Source organism: Apteryx rowi, unplaced genomic scaffold (genome assembly GCF_003343035.1).
Source record: "Apteryx rowi isolate R43461 unplaced genomic scaffold, aptRow1 scaffold_542, whole genome shotgun sequence".
NCBI classification, from domain to species: Eukaryota; Metazoa; Chordata; class Aves; order Apterygiformes; family Apterygidae; genus Apteryx; species Apteryx rowi.
This window is the reverse complement of record NW_020450808.1, coordinates 307677-324985: the sequence shown is the minus strand read 5'-3', so window position 1 is coordinate 324985 and position 17309 is coordinate 307677. Positions and strand designations below refer to the sequence as shown.

Sequence of the window (17309 nt, the reverse complement as noted above, 5' to 3'; positions counted from 1 at the left end):
GCCGGGGAGGGTCACGGGTGTCGGCGGGAGCGCGCTGCCGCGGCGGGCAGGGGCCGGGGCCCGGCACCAGGGCCGCGCCGGGGGAGGCGCGATCGAGGCGGCCCGGGCGTTGAGTAGAGGTTTTTGAGACGGTCGCGTTTTGCCCCAAACAGCGCGTGTTCCTCATGTACGGAGGTTTCATAGGGCGGGATTTGATATGTTCGTTATGGGGATTCCTTTTTTAGTGATCTTATATCGCTAATGATTTTTTTTTCCTTTAGGTCATTTTTCTTCATGGATTGGGAGATACAGGGTGTGTATACTGCTTTATTAACACATACGTAGTTGTTTGTATAGTTTCAGATAAAAGGCTGCATGTTTTAAAGGTGTGAGCAGTTAAAGTTACTTCTTATTTTGGTGTGTCTTCAACTGGCTGCAGTGGCGGAAGACAGCATCAGAAGAAACTTGATAAATTCTGGAATGATGGTGGTGACAGTTTTAAATTTCCCAGCATAAAGCTTGAATCCTCATGAGGTTTTCTTTCTCTCTTTTTGATCATTTGCATAAACTGATCTGAATGTGTTCTTTCTTCTGTTCTTGATTCAAGATGAGTGGCAGAAGATTTGTTGATTTCTGATCTTGCTTTCCTGAGAGTAGGTTCCTGGTTATTTCTGTGCTTGTCTAAATTTAAAGTTCTTTTTTACTGGATTTGTGGCTTGCCAGTTTGCTAGTAGGTGCAGTTAGTCCATGGTGTGTTCTTCAGTAGGTAATATTTAAGTCAGCCTGGATTTTAAAGTATCTAAGCAAACTCCTAGCTAATGACCTGATTTCTACTGATTTTGCTGTGTGAGATATGGTCTTCAGACTCCAAAAAGCAAAACAGATTGTGAAATACTTCAGTCTGTTTTTCATGTTCCTATTATTTCCAGGTTGGAATAGAAATGGGAAGAATAGGGAATTCTTGGAAGGAGTTACACATGCGCGCGCGCACACACACACACTGTGGGTGTGGTGTGATGTTTCTGTTTGAAGCTTCTGTGTGGCAAGACACAAGCATACGTTCAGTCTTACTGCTTTGGTATTAAAGATATTGAATTAGAAGTTGGGGGTGTATTGAAGTCTTTTTTTGCTAGAAGTCTTTAAAGGAAGCAGCAGTTAGATACTGAAAACAGCTGTCTGAGTGCTTTGTCCTTCATGCTCCCATATGGTCACAATTACATAATATTTTTTAGAACTTYGTTACATAGAACTTCAGTTTTGCCTCCTGGTTGAAAATTGTGATGTTTAAATTAAGAAATGAACTTTTTTTTGAAGAATCAAACAAAGTTAAGTTGGCTGTCCAGGTTATGGAAGTTTAAATTCTGACAATAAGTTAAAAACAGTTAAGTGCATACACTTGGCCATATTCTACAAGTGGAGATGTTTGCTCTCATTTATTGTTCTGACTGTTGGCTACTAACTCATCACCTTGTTTGAACTGTCACTCCTCCTTTCTGCTGGTGGGATGCATCTGAAGCAGCAGTACTTACTCCCTGCGTCTTGACACCAAATATTTACCATATGATTGCAGAATCTTTTGAGTTGCTTTTCTTATTTGCAAAGGAAAAAAAAAGCCATAAAGACTAGCTCTTCTACATATATTGTACTCCTCATACAAATCTGGTATTTCCATTTTAGTTACAAAGCTAACATGCAATCTCTAGCTTGCAAATGCACTGAGCATACTGGAATGTACGTGTTAAGAAGTTATAACACCTCTGCAGAGACATGCTGACTAGCTGTGTTTGTTCTTCTAGCCTCCTGCAGRTTAGATAAGCTAAAACTACCTTTAACATACTACCATTTTTTCCAAAAAAGCTGTAGTAGTGACCCAAAGAGGAATTGTCTGAAGAGAAGTAATTGACAATTTCATAATTTCTCACAGTTTAAACTGATCTATTTCACATGACTATTTAAACTGGTAACTTTAGTTTACCAGTTTTAGTTTTTGCTCTGAGATGTGCCTAACCTTTTGTGAAGTTATGTTCTTTTTTGTCTTTTAACTCCTCTATAAATGGCACTTAAAGATTGTACATACTTGTCAAAGTCTGAACAAAAGGTATAACACAGATGATTGTTCTAAAAAGTTTGCCTAAATGTGTGCATAATGCTACTTCATAAATTTGGCAAATTAATCTTTATACTTGGCTAAAAYGATCCCAGAATCCTACGTAACTAGTTTTTCTTCACCATATTTCTTCTTTAGATTCTTATTTGGCCTTTTGTATTCCTGCAGGTATTAGGCAATAAGATTACCCACCATTTGCAAATAGCGTATATAAAAGTATTGGTAGGAAGTAAGTTGAGGTATACAGCTACAGTTTCAAATGTCTGTGCTTTCTGAGTGCTTGAAACCTATTTAACTTCTTATGATGATACTAAAATTAAAACATACATGAGATTATGGCTTGTCTGCTGTTGGTTTGATTAGTTCAGCTATGTCATTGATGGATTTATTACAGATGTTTTCTATTTACAGTCAACTTTTCATCTTCTAGTTTAATGGGTGAGGTAGGACTACTGAATAATGGGGAAAAAAATACAGGCATTATTGAATGTTGTGGAAAGCAAAGTGCAGGTGCAGGCCATGGTTCTGCATTGATTCAGATTTGGGTCCAGATCAGTTCTGGCACAGATCTTTCAGAGTCCATTATTTAAATCATGATTCCCAGTTTTCTGGGTCATAGGAAGCTTGACTGCTCTTCTGCTGTGCAGCTGTCAGGTTCTGGGCATTCATACAGCATGTGTTTGTGATAAGAAACTGCCTGGGAACATGGAGYGTGGTTCAGGGCTGCCTCAGTCAGACCATTTGAGCTCAGCCAGAGTAATAGGTCTGGTAGGTTTAGGTTGGATCCACATAGAGCTAACTTAGGTGTCAGTTTGCTGCTCTCCCAGATCCAGAAATGTGTTGCAAAAAAAACAAAGTTGTTTGTGAAAGAAGCTGGCTTAGCTCTGCAAAAGCAGCAAAGCGGCCTCTGGCCGGAGCTGAGTCTTGAACCTGTGTTCAGATGTTGCAACACCCAAGTTAATAAACCCTACCGGAAAAAGAGCAGGCTTTGTGTAGAGCCGAAGTGGTATTTCTGCAGCTGTGCCACAGCTGTGATCTTCAAATTAGATAAAGCATCCCTGGCTGTATATATGCAGCAAATACTCAGAGGCAGAGTGGACCTTTTAAGTATAGTACTGTATTTATAGTGTGTTGAATTTGTTACAACTTTTTAGAAGTGTTGTTTATATTGACTTAATTCAGCCTATTTCGTACTCCATGCAGTTACACCAACAGTAGAAATTAGAGCTAAGTCAAAACATAAATGCTATTTAATTTATTTTTTGTTAACAGGCATGGATGGTCAGAAGCACTTGCAGGTATCAAAAGTCCCCATGTAAAGTACATCTGCCCACATGCGTAAGTTCAAAATTGTTATTGTTTCTCCTTTTCTGTAGAGTTACACATTAAGAGACTTACAGATGCTGAAGTCAAATGGGATTTGGATATCTCTACACTTTTTTTTTTTTTTTTTTAAGTAAAAGTTGTTTAAAATAATTTTGATGCCATTAAATGTTTTGTCCCTTTTAGGAACTGCTGTGTGATTTACTTTAGGACAATATTGTATTTTTATTCATATTTTGCATTTGTTAGTAATTCAGGTTGAACAAATAATTGGGAAGTTTTATGTGCAAAGTGGGTTTGTTTTGACTTTATGCTTTCACTGGATCCATTTTACAATATACTTCATATTACTGCATGCATTTCTCAAACTTAAGCATGCGTATAGTAGATGCAATTTGCCTATTACCTACAGTGTATTTCAAAGATTCATGGGATACTCTTATTCATATTTTCAGCAAATAATGCAACTTGAGCTTTTTATGCAATTTGAGAAGTGAAATACTTGTGAGCAGGTCAGGATTCAGTAAACAAAGAGTTAAAGTCTATCTAATGTTTCCTTAACAATTGAGAAACTAATATAAGTATAATGCTAATTTGTTTTAACAAGAAATTCACATCACATTGTTCCCCAACAATCCTGGGAGTTGTGGGGCAGGCATGACAGGGAGATAAGCAAGCCATTTTTTGGTGTGTATCAGCTGATTACTGGGCTGTGATTTACACATTTATTTATTAGTCATTCATTTATTTTTACCACATGACAAATTGCTGAGCCATTTAAAAAGATCTTAGCAATCTCTGCTGTTCCCTTTGCCTGCAATTTGTTTTCCTGCTGTCTTTCCCCACAGAACTTACTTTCCTCTGTTTCAGTAGATTAAAACTATGTCAGATCCAATTCCTGGCATGGTCTAATAGAGTTGTCTTGGTATGTCTGTGACAATGGCAAGCGGCAGCTTGGGGTAGGACTGAGTCATGCAGTGGGGGCAGGCATTAGTTAAGCAGGTTGTGCTGTTGAGAGAAGCATTGATGTGTGGCCAGACTCCTATCAGGAGGCTGCAGTTGGGTGCAACCTTAGGTGTGCCGACACTGCTGTGTAAGGTGACGTTACCCACTGAGTATATATATGGCATAGTAAATTGATCAACATACTATTCATAAATGACTAAGTGGGATATATATGTGTGTTAAACATGTATGTGTGTATACTTTAAACATACTATATATAAAGATATATATTATATAAAAATATAGTAAACATGAATTATATATAATTATGTAATGTTACTGTATCTTTAATAAAACTGGCCCAATACCATTTTGTTTGCTCTCCATCGAGAGTGGTAAGTCAGCCCTGAATGATAATGTGTCTGGGGAGACAGGTTTCAAGAAACTCTTCTTGAAGAGATGCTATGTGGTAACTAATGTTAATTATTGTTTAAAAGTAAGATAAAATTTGGGATATGTAGTTGCACGATATAACTGCCTCTGCATTGTTAAATTTCGGTGTATACCTCAKGTCAAGAGTATGTCAGTGTTATTCATTCTTATTTTCAGGCCAGTTATGCCAGTTTCTTTAAACATGAACATGGCTATGCCATCATGGTAAGTACTTGTTTAATTGAAAATGATTCTAGCCAAAAGCTATTGAAGTGTTTGAATTCATCGTTCTTAATTAAAAATACAGTAGACTTCAATGGTCTTAAGCCAGTCTTCATGTTGGTGGTTTGCTTTTTTTTTTTGCTTGTGTTTGTTTTTCCTGTATTTCTTCAAACTGTATTTTAATTTTGTGCATACAACTCTTAATTAAAATTCCTACTGATATTTTGAAGCAAATAATCAAAACTGAGCTGCTTAATCTGCAATAAATTACAGAAGAGAGCAAAACTCTGAATCTTTGTTGACTAGGTCTAGAGTTTTATCCATATTCACACATTGTCCCCTATTTCTTGTAAACTGTGGGTGATGGGCACTACATAATATATCAACTAACAACCATTTTAATCTGGTGAATATCTCAATTTCCTGTTTGTGTTTTAAGGAACTGTAATGGGTGCTCTAAAAAGTAATGCTTTCGTTCATATTTTGTAAGGTTTGATATCATTGGACTTTCTCCAGATTCACGGGAAGATGAAGCTGGGATCAAGCAGGCAGCAGAGAATGGTATGTTCAGAAATGCTTTTAATGTCTCAGAAATGCTTCAGTGTGCTCTTAAAAAGAGATTATCAGTCTGAACAGTTCATCCATTTGCAAAGGCAAAATTAATAGGGAAAGTAATGTGTATGTATCGTATTATCACTGATCCAAGTTTAGCTAAGTGCAAAGTTCTTACAAAGTTTAAAAAAAAAAAAAGTAAATCATCAGTTTAAGCACGTCATATTCTCAAATATAAAATATAGGTGGGGATCACTGAGCTCTTTTTTTTTTTTTTAAGATCCTCTGTACAGCACAGCCATTTAGAGCTGTAAAGGCATCCACTTGTGATGCTGGATAGTTAGAAGAGGATACTATCTTCTTGGCACTGGGAATTGTGTGAGACTAACTTGCACATTTTCCTCTTTGGAAGTGGTACAGTTGGTGCTTACAGCACTGGAATTTTTGATTGTGTCCTAGACACACAGACACACGCTCTCTTATTTATTTAGTATAATGGATCAGATTCTCCTTTCCCTTAACATCAGGAAGATGGCCAAGGAACAGGGTGGGTCAGTCTCTATCCTCTCTTAAATTTTTTTCAGAACAGAGTGGATTTTAATTATTGGCCTTCATTTATGTTGCAGTTAAAGCGCTGATAGATCAAGAAGTAAAAAATGGGATTCCTTCTAATAGAATTATTCTGGGAGGCTTTTCTCAGGTAAGGTATGGTTGGAATTGCATATATTTCTAGGGAAATAACTTTTAGCTTTCCTAATGTGGGAAATCCTAGCCCTTCAACTGAAAAGAGATGATGTTAGGTGCTTCTGAAATTTTAAGGTGTCGGTTTTCCTTTGCCTCAACAAATTAAGTCTTTTAGATTATGAAAATAATTGCTATTCACTGAAAACCTGCATCTGGAAAAATAGCTACTAAAATTAATAATATATTTAAAGTCTTTAAGCACTATAATTTCTGTAGCTTTGCTTGAAAATTGTGTTAATATTTTTATTTTATCTTTAATATGTAAGATATTTGATGGCCTGGATTTATTTGAGAAATACTTCCTTCCTTCAGACTTGTAAAATAACTGTTGCTGGTAGATTAATTGGTCCATACAATAATTCCCTAGTTTGTGTAGGGGTAATAAAATAATAAAGCAGAGGTAATATTGACATGAGTGATACTGTTTTATTTCATGTTTAATTTTCAGCTGTTGGTTACAGTTTTGTTTTACTTGTGAATTGATCGCATTGACTTGGAGAAAAAAGCAAAATAAATATTTTATGGCAATACCATAGTGTTAGTTTTAAGGAAGAATTAGTTGAAACACAAGAGGTTCTTTAAAGGAGAAAACAGATCTTGAAAGAGGCATTAAAAGGGAACATTATCTTCAACATTCTAATAACTATATCTTTCTTTCTTAGGGAGGTGCTTTATCATTGTATACAGCACTTACAACACAGCAAAAATTAGCAGGTGTTGTAGCACTCAGCTGTTGGCTTCCTCTACGGACTTCTTTTCCTCAGGTATTTACTCTTCTTTCCTAAGCTAATTTACACTTGGGCAATGAACAGTCTTGAAGRTCCTCTCTTGTGCAGAAATTAGTGAACATTACCGAGTACTGACTGTGGTTGAGTAACTCAGAAGTTTTAAAAATAGAACCTTGAGGGTTTAGAATTTGGCAAGTAGGGAAAAAGAGGAAATACTCAGTAGCTACTTTTGCTTAGAATGATATTCCTAGGAAACTTACAGGGTCAAGTAAATGTTCCATGAAGATCAATTTTTTACTTTGCCACTTGTTCTATTTGCAAGACACTGTCTTATTAGAGAATAATTTGAGTAGGTAGTTAAACAAAATGTTAGGTGCTTTGCTTGTCCAGAAATCATGCTTTTTGAGAGCTGTTCTGAAATTAGTACCAAATTTATGTAATTTGCAGAGTTTTTCATTTCATGTGTACAGAACTTACTGCATAAGGAACTTGCAAGCTATTCATTGTGTGTTTTTTGTTTTTCCTTTATGATTCAGTTTACCTCATCACACTAGAGTGAGCACCTGCCATAGCGTTATCTGCAATATGTTAGCCTTATGTGCCTCTGTGCTTTTTCCCCTCTCTGTGACTGTCTGTCTTCTCTTCCACCYTCTACTTCCCACCATTGACAGGGCATTATCAGCGGTGTCAACAAGGAGATTCCTGTTCTTCAGTGCCATGGGGACTGTGACCCATTGGTTCCTTTAATGTTTGGTTCTCTTACTGTTGAGAAGCTAAAGAGTATGATAAATCCAGCCAATGTAACCTTCAGGACTTACTCGGGCATGATGCATAGCTCATGTATTGAGGTAATTTTCTAACTTTACGATATTTTAGATCGGTGCGGTTAATTTTTTTCCCCCCAAAACAAATAAGTGGAACTTCTGGGTTTTGTTAGTTTTTAATAACAAGTAATTGATATTAATGACTTGTTTCACTGAATAACTGAATGCTTGTCTGAAAAATCTTCCAAGGCAAAAATGTAAATGACTAGTGGGAACTACCTAGCAATTTGTTTCTTTGTTCTTTAAAATATTTCTTTTATTTCTTCTTTTTATCAGAGTACTTTTTTCATACCAAAATTACCATTGCTTATGCTAGCAGCTTTTGCCATTTTAGTGATTTCCAACAGTTCAAAGAAGTTTCTGATCAGCTCCAGAGCTAGTGCAAGAAGAGAGGGCCACAAGATTACGTGCAGGAGACAGAGCAAGCCTATCCCCTTCTGGCAACAGCAAGCCATTAGATCAGCTCAGCTGCTTGCAGAATCAGACCAATAAATTCAGTTTGAAGATGTCTCCTCCTTTAAGTCATCCCCCCCCCTCCATTCCTTCAACACTTCCTTTCAAATCCGTCCATAAAACTAGCAAGATTCCTCTCCCCAAAAGGTTGTATTTATGCTGTGAGAATTCAACCTGCCTTCCAATTATGCTGCTAGCATAAGCTTTTGCTGCTTTGGGGTCATTTATGCAGTTTTACTGCATCTAGATAGTAATAGCATTGAGTTGTCACACAGCTTTATTAATAACAAATGTGCTGTATTTCTTGCAACATTGTGTTAATACTAGGTGATGTACAATTTCTTTCTAATTTGCACATTTTTGGTATTTCTAAGTATTTTCTAAGCCTGTGTAAATTGCCACCATCATAGATATGCTCCTGTCAAGTATTCTGATGAAGGAGCTGATCTAGTTATTAAAAAAATATATATATAATATTATTTTTAACCTGGTTTGTTTTCACAGTCCAGTTTGAGAGAGAGGAGAGAGTAGTGTGTGCTCTTTTTTGTTGTGTTTTAGCCTCCTTTAAGTAATTTGCCTTGCCTTGCTGCCTGCAAAGTGATAGCCTATCAAGTAACTAATTATACAATGTTTGTAGCCCAACTGCTTGTTATAACTGAAAAGTTGAACCATTATTTAGTGTAGCTGAATATATGTTAGTAGGGAGCTTTGACTAATACATACTTTTATTTTTGAACAGGAGATGATGGATGTAAAACAGTTCATAGACAAACATCTACCTCCTGTAGACTGAAATGATATGTGAGAGGCCTTCTGTATAAATACACCAGCATCAGCTGTGGTAGAGTGTTAATCTTTTCACATGCCTGATAGGAAGTGTTACTTCTACACCTGCAGTGTTACTACTGTGTTGCAAATTTATACTTATGACAAGGATTAAATAATACACATGTACAAGAAATGATAATCTTTTTAATAATAATCATCCACTGATGGGGCTATAAGAATGAGGCAGCTAGGTAACAATGCCAGAATGTAACATGCGCATACTGTTTTAAGATATGTCTGATTTTTGATTGTGGAATTTTAAAGTATTTGTACAGTAATTAAAGGCTCAGTTTGAGTGAGCAACATAAATGTGACTTGTTGGTATGCTTGAGATATGATCTTAATTGTCACTGAAAATATATTAAAATGTTTTGTTTATCTAATAGATGCATAAAGTACACAGCATGTAACACAGTAGGCATATGATGGTAGAATGAATGTTATTGAGGACAAAGCTTTAAATGTTAAACGTTAATCCTTACTCCAGGTAAGGAGGGTAGTTCTCCAAGAATGACTATAAGTCAGCAAAGGTACTTCTTGTATTTAAACCACCCTAATTTTTAACTGTTTTCATACAGGAAGATATTGTGGAAATTCTAAATGGACTCTTTCTGTGTTAGACCATCATATATCACTGTCTTTTTGCCATTTGTTTTTAGATTACTATAAATTGATGTCAGATGCTGACTCAGAACAGAATTCTGAAGAACTGTATAGGATTCATTTGAGTTTCATTTAAAAAATCCTGTTTTCGTATTGGTTATTCATCTTGTGCTTTAGTCTTTGTAATTTTTACTTGTGTAGAAATGTTGATGATATATTTTACATGAGCAATTCCAGCGTATAGTTTTGACTTTTCTGTCTGCTTTGGAGTAACCAACTGAAAACAATGCAGTTGTGCATTTTTGAAGTCTCATCTGCAACACAGGCACTGGCAAATCTTAATTCCTTAGTAGTATAATGGAAATATGAGTGGAAGTGGGATAATTTAATCTTAAAATTGATACCTCTAATATTTTCTTTTATTGCATGCCCAACATGAAATTTTTTGGGGGGGGAAGAACATGAAATTTTATTTTCAAATATATTATTCTACGTTTCCCTAGATTAGTGTAGCAGAGAACTATGAAGACCTACTATGAAGAAAAAAAATCTAAAGGATACAGAATGTCTTTTGTTTCAGAAGCCTAAAATTCTATAATACACTGGGTTGCAGAATTTGAAGCATGCCCAGCAGCCTTTTGCAGTTAAGAGCATTAATTTACTTTCTGGAAACAGCTGTTCTTCAGTAGAGTTCAGAGGCAGTCACTGCACTAGGAGTGTTTAAAAAAAATACACTACAGTATCTGCTACATAATATGCTGTATAATAAAATGTTCTATACTAAAAGGTTTGCAAGCAGAGAGTATTCCTATTTTGGTTACATCTATGTTGACGACACTGTTTTTCATACCTGTATATAAAGTTCTTACTCCTCTCCCAGCTTAATCCTCTTATAAGCAGTGTGTATCAGCTTGTACTAGAGACATGCCAATACAAACACAAATCAGGAATTATGCATTAATTGCATTATGCATTAACCCTCTTTAATATAGCTGCTGCCAGAAATTTAAGTTGACTGGTTTGAGTACTCAGTTTTCCTTGCTCTTCTTCGAATGTATTACACTTCATCTTTAGGAAGCCATTTTTCTTTGCTAATGCAGTTTCTCTGGATTATTAAATAGCTCTTAATACACAAAATTGAAAAGGAGTTTTTCCCAAATGGTACTGAAACACTTTCAGAGATTGTGTCTGTCTGGATGAGGAGAGGGCATGTCTATTAGCTTTCCCTTAGTCACTCTTCTCTATATGTTTGACAATTTGTCTTTCAGTTAATTTATTTCACAAAAGAAACCACAGTATTCTCATTGTAGTTGTGCCAAAGTTATGTTGAGAAAACAGTATCTCCTAGCTGGAGTCATTCCCAAATTTCATTAGCCAATTTTGCAGTCCTACTGAATTGCAAACTTGGTAAGCAAGCTCTATGTTATTTACCCTACTTTTTAAGCTTGATCTCCATTCCCCTTTTGTCTACATTAGTCCTTGAATATTGGCATATTTCCAAAGTTCTGCACATGCTTCTGCCTTTTTCTCTTTCCTATTTTCTTGTCTTTTTCGGAAATTGTTTGGTATCTCTGTTCAGCTTCTAATTCAATATCTGTTCATTTCACAAACATGTCCTTTCTTCTGTTGGAATTAATCTAAAAAAACTATTTCTAAGATGTTAAAATGAGATGAGTTCTAGGTTTATTCTCTGCTAGCTTAATAACACTTCCTTCAGTTTGATGCATTCTGTTCAGATCTTGTGGCCACTTCCTAGTACTTACACATTTTCATTCAAGTCAGCTTCAGCTGTTGTCTCCATGATGCCTTCAAATGTTCTTCTAGAAGTGAATGCTTTGTATGCTAACTCTAGCGTAACAAGATTTTTTTTATATATATACTGTTGTGTTGCTGCTTGCTTTATCTATAAAGAGCTGTGTTACCAATATAAATGTAAGTAAATGTCTTGACTCATTCTGAACTTCTGTGCTCTAGGAAGAAATCTCCTCTCAATTTTTATTTTTGCATAGGAAGTTGAGTATGTTTTAATTGGGGTTGTTAAAGAACCCAGATGCTAGAGGAAGTTTCAAAGATGTATTTGAAGCCTGTTGTGTCTCCTCCCATAGTACAGCATGTCTCCTGAGCTACTGTCTCTTGTAATTTCCCGGCTAGTTGGAAACCTGAGTGTATGATTCTGTAGCTGAACTTCTTCACTGCCTGATGTGATTTGGTGCTGGGATTGTTGTTGTAATTGGCATGTATTTTAGGCTGAACAATAATTTGGCCTTTTTTTTTTTAATGGTGTTATACTAAAAGGGAGGTGTTGGACTGTCAGTATCAGTTCTGTCCTCATAACCTATAATTTTAAACAGTCCAATAATGAATATTGTATTTTGGGATGTTAAACTTTCCCAAAAGAGAGATGATACCTATCAAGTCTGTGAAAACATTGGTATGAAAATGTTTTGTTTGGAGACCACTTTATTTCAATGGGTATATAACTCCCTAATAATACATTTTTAATTTCAAATTGATACTTAGATTTGACTGTAGTTTTGTGTAGTCAGAGTTCTGGTTGGAATTCTGCCTACCTGTTAACAAACACAGATTGAATTATGTATTGTAGGCTAAATCCTCTAGCTGTTCCTGAGGTAAAACTATATTGGGGTCTGTACTGTAGTGAGGGCTGTATGATTTGGTCTTTACTTCCTATCTTGTATAATTACAACACAGTAGATTGCTAAAAAGCACTGTACGCTGTAACTGGTATTAGAACTGTTAATTAAAACAAGTTCTCTCTAATGGAGTATATTGCACTTCATTAAAATTATTAGGATACATCTTTTATGTAGAGGTGCTATTTGACATGTTAATGGATGTAATCAAGAACATACTGTGTAAGATGTTAATGAAGCCATATGTAAAAGGCCTGGGTATCGTAAATTTTATAAAGAAATACTGAAAACTTATTCTTTGTGTTATGAGTACAAGCAATTTTTATTAAACCTTTAAGATGTAATTTACTTAATTTGCTCATTTTATTTATGATAAGAAATCTGAACTTTTGTTGAAATTATTTCTGAGGGGGAAAATGTGAAATCTTTCAGTTTCTATCATTGTGAAATAAATTTCAATCAGTGTTTGGGAAAGTGCTAAAGACTTTTTTCATACTTACCTGAAAGAAGTCCAGGTTTCATGTGCTGTGTAACAGGCACTTTAGATGCTTCTTGCAAATGTATTTCATTGCAAAGTATGCATGATTCTATAATACAAGAGAGTGCTGATTTGTAGTTACTATAAAGGAAGAAACATCAGTCAGGACCGATTCATGTTTTGCTACCTTGTTGAGAGAATTTTCACTTAATGTTCTTTCTCTGAATTTGCAGTAATTTTAAACGGGAGAGAAAAAATTTTTTTTCTAGTACCTTTATTCTAGGACACTGCAAATCCAGTCTTCTCACTGTGTACTGTTATACTTTTCTTTGAGGGTTCTGCAGTGTCAGGGAAGCCTTTTCAGTTATATTAGGTTTAGGTTAACTGTAATGTTTGAGGATGATCAGTGGTATAGGTACTACAAGACATGTCCGGAGAAAATGTGGAGGTTACATGGGAAGAGATACTGTGCTTAGCTGAAGAAATTAGAGAGGCACAGGATCATCATGTAGTCAAGGTAGACTTTCCTTCTCAGGAGCACTTTAAAGCAACTGAAAGGCTGCTTGTCTCTATTGACTATGATGTCTAAAAGTCATTGTGGAGTACATTTATGAAGTTCATGAATGTATGGAAATGCATGTCAGATGCAGTGCTATATGTGAATATATGCAGGTAACTTAGAATATATTAAGAGCTAATAACAATAAAGATGCAATAATATTTACAGTAATTTGTTGGTTCATATATATTTCATGAAAACATTCTGAAGTAATCTTCAACTTCCAATTAACTTTCATACCTAGCATCCCTTTTAGAAGCAGTGTAATTGCAAGGAGGGAAGTTGCCTGAATTAGTATAGTAAAAAATTACAATGTACTGCTGTATTAAACTTTATCAAACACAGTATGAGGCCTCTGCTGTGTTAAATGAAGGTGACTCGCAAGATACAAGATTTTCAAAATGTCCAGAGCTAACTTTGAAATGATTCCTTGAAGAACAGTAGGTGCAGAAGAACAGAATTTTTTGTTTGCTTGCCACTGTCGTGTTACCACCATTTGCCTTTGAAATAACAGGTTTTATTAATTCTCTTTGAGTGAAACGAGTGCCTTTGATGTAGCTGATTGAAATAATTTGCTAAGTAGTAGTATTTAAAATGATCCTGAGGGTCTTTAAAAAACTTCAGTATTTTGAGTCATACAAAAAAATAAGCAGAGTTTGTCCTAGAAATGGAGAATGTGGCTTGCTGGAATGAGTCTAATGTGACTAAAAAAAAATCAGATATTTTCTTAAACATTTTCCAATTTTCATACATAAATATCCCCAATTACAGATTATAAATCCAAAAAGTGAAAATAACTCTTCACTTCTTGAAATGAACTTGAAAATGCATTGCAAACGCCAGAATTTGAAAATGATGCTTTCGTCCAACTCCAGGTCATAYGCCTATAATCTACAGCTAGTCCAGGGAAATTAAAAACAAAAAAATTCTTGATGAGCAACAGAAACAACTAATCAAGATGCATGTTACAGTTTTAGAATATTTTGAAGAAAATCTTGCAGTTAAGAGGAAGCAAAACACCAATTTGCCACAGCTCCTTTCATGTAGCTGTGATTGGACTACCCTTCCCACCCACTCCACCAGCCCATGAGTAACAAGGATCATCTGGCTGATTTAGACTGGCTCAAGTTCTGTTCTGATGGACCCAAGTTATTATTACACTTAGGGCTCTCATAAAGAGGAGTAATGAGTGTAATACATGGTTATGTAAAACCTCTTGGAATGCCTTGAATTTTATATATTTTTTTATAGTTGTGCTAACATTAAATTAGAGGAGCTTCTTTCATACAGAGTATCAGTTCTGAAATTGGAGAATTTTAGTTGTATCCATAGGAGTTCGGAGATCTCTGCTATAAGTTTTGTGTGCTATTCTTTGCCCCCTCCACTTCTCTCCTCATTAATTTCTCAATATGTTATCTCTTAACAAAAGAGACTAGCAAAAGCCTACAATATTTCATATAGGCATTCTCTTAAGAGTCATTTCTGGCTATTAATCTTAAAATTTGTGGAAGTGCCTATGGTCCAACAAATAACAGGCTGGAGTGAGTTATACATTGGCTCTTTAAAGCAGCATGTGTACAATACTTCTCAGAGAATGTTAAAAAGATTATGAGAATATGCTGTGAGTGGTACATGCAGTGTGAAAAATTCCATGTTATTTCTGCCTTCTGATGGGGTGATATAGAAAGAAGCTAAACAGAGAGGAAAATGCTATAGATTTAACTTTGTGGTCTTTCTTCTACCGTTCTTTAGACTTTTAAAATGCATATTTTTGAATAGAAGAGAGAGCTGCTACAAAGCTGCTTGTTTTAGCACCATCTGAAATAGAACAACTATGCAGTGTGCTGTGTATTTCTTTATTGTAAAAATAAATAATTCTTTATCGTAAAGAATTGTGGTCAGGATGATAAAGCAGCTAATAAACAATCTGGTTAGTACTGGTTCAGGTAATTGAGTATCATTCTGATATTGTAGCAAGTAGTACAAATAGTGTAAGCTGGGTTTTGTTGTTTCATTTTAATGCAGCCATTTTCAGAAAAGGATATGCATTACCATCTGGTTAGTCTTTGATTTCCCTATTGAAATATTTTCCTGATGCTACTTATTTTTATTAGCTTAGATGTTAAACATGTATGACTTGCTGTCCSCTTATAATCCTGCAGCAGGCCTTTTATCAGTGCTATATAGCATTTAAGTTACAATTACCAGTTCTTTACCAGATACATTTTGAATGTTAATAGGGTTTCATCTGCAGTTCATCTATGCATTTCCAATTAATAAGATATTGAATGGTATTTTTAAAAGAAATAAATACTTGAATTTACAGAATTTAAATATATTTAAACTAACTAAACTGACTTGAGATTCCTAGTTTTCTGATAGTGTTATCACTGACATAACTTGCACCTACCAGCATGTTCACTGCATAGCGGAGCTATAGTGTTGCAGTTGTGAGAAAAACRATAATTGTCATTTGAGGTTATCATCTTTTTTTAATGATGAGGCCATTGTTACCAGTACTGGGTTACTGCAGCTAAACAAAACTGAGTTAAACCTGAATTGACATGGTACCTTAAATGTTGTGGTGAGCATTGCTGTATTTTTTTTTTCCAAAATCTGTCCCTGAAAGAAAAGATTCCTTTCCTTAAGGAATCTTTTCTGTGTTTTTTTTCTTTTGGGCAAAAACAAACAAAAAAGCTGTAGACAAATTTTCTGTATGTTTGTCCAGTTCATGGCCTAGATCTAACCTGTGGAAAGATCTACCTAGCTCCCAAATGATTTTTACTGCTTCTACTCTACCTTTCAATTGTCAAATGCAGCTGCCATCCTTCTGTGTGCATTGAGCATTATGCAGAAGTGCCTTGAAGCTACCCTTCTCAATATGGCTTCATGATGTAAGACAGACTTGCTGTATACATGACACACAGGTGCACTGCCAGCACTCCCTGCACCAATTCCTTCCTTGAGTATCAGTTCACAGAAAACACCTGTCTTGCCTTTTTTCCAAAGTGTACATCTCTTACAGTCCTCAGTTGTACAACTCGGGTATCTGCAGCATTGGACTGCTTATGGCTAACCGATTTCAGAAGCTAAGCACCCTCCTGAATCTTAGCAGAGGATAATCTTCAAGCAATCCTTATGTAACCGTCAGCTATGCTTATGATTTTCTTGAAGTAAACACTTTATTTTTCAGAGAAAATGGCTGAATGACATTTTTTTTCCTCGATGGAATTCTCACATAACAAGGCATATACCATTTGAATTGCATTTTATTCTCCTGCTTTGCTGTTACTTATGAATTGAGTTACAGTGTAATTTTTTGACAAGCTTTCTAAATGCAGCATACTCCACTCGAACACATACACGATTTAGACTATTTTTAAGACCTGGAAGCGCTGGTGTAACACATTTCAGTGTGGTATTTGGTTAATGAGAAAGATTCTTCCTCTTCTTCATCTTCTCTGAATTCAAAATTCTGAACTTGCTCTAAAAGTGCAACTGAGAATTTCTCAATGGTACACAAACACAACACTTTATTTTTTTTTTCTTTTTCTGGTAACAGGGAGGAGATAATTCTCCCTCTACTTAAAGTTAACATAATTAAGTAGCAGCCGTTGCTCAGGACCGGCCCTCGCGTGTGCGCGTCCCCGGCGCGGGCCGCTTCGCCCTCGCCTCACCAAGCGCCGGGGCGGCGCCGCGCGGGGGCCCCGCTCGTGTCGCCCTGCGCCCGCCCCGGGCGGGAGGCGAAAAGCAGGGGCGCCGAGCCCGGCCGTTACGCCGGCGTTTGTCCTTCCCTTGTTTCTCGCAACGCAAAAGACAGGGACTCGGCACGGGCGCCCCAGTCCCGCCGCCGCCCGCTCCGGGCTGCTGGGCAGCGG

The 17309-nt window shown here is 36.2% G+C and overlaps 1 protein-coding gene across 4 annotated transcripts in view; it reads left to right on the top strand.

The window, feature by feature from the left end:
* LYPLA1 (lysophospholipase I) overlaps positions 1–17309 on the top strand; it is a 52282-nt gene that overhangs the window by 3471 nt on the left and 31502 nt on the right. The window contains exons 1-8 of one of the 4 annotated variants that reach the window (XM_026081325.1): positions 261–292; positions 3359–3424; positions 4964–5011; positions 5499–5569; positions 6187–6260; positions 6967–7068; positions 7704–7880; positions 9049–13602. In XM_026081325.1, coding sequence (XP_025937110.1) covers positions 4971–5011; positions 5499–5569; positions 6187–6260; positions 6967–7068; positions 7704–7880; positions 9049–9102 — 519 coding nt within the window. In that variant the 5' untranslated portion in view covers positions 261–292; positions 3359–3424; positions 4964–4970 and the 3' untranslated portion in view covers positions 9103–13602. Of the gene's footprint in view, positions 1–260; positions 293–3358; positions 3425–4963; positions 5012–5498; positions 5570–6186; positions 6261–6966; positions 7069–7703; positions 7881–9048; positions 13603–17309 lie in introns of those variants that run through there. The other 3 variants (XM_026081322.1, XM_026081324.1, XM_026081321.1) reach the window with 3 other exon arrangements.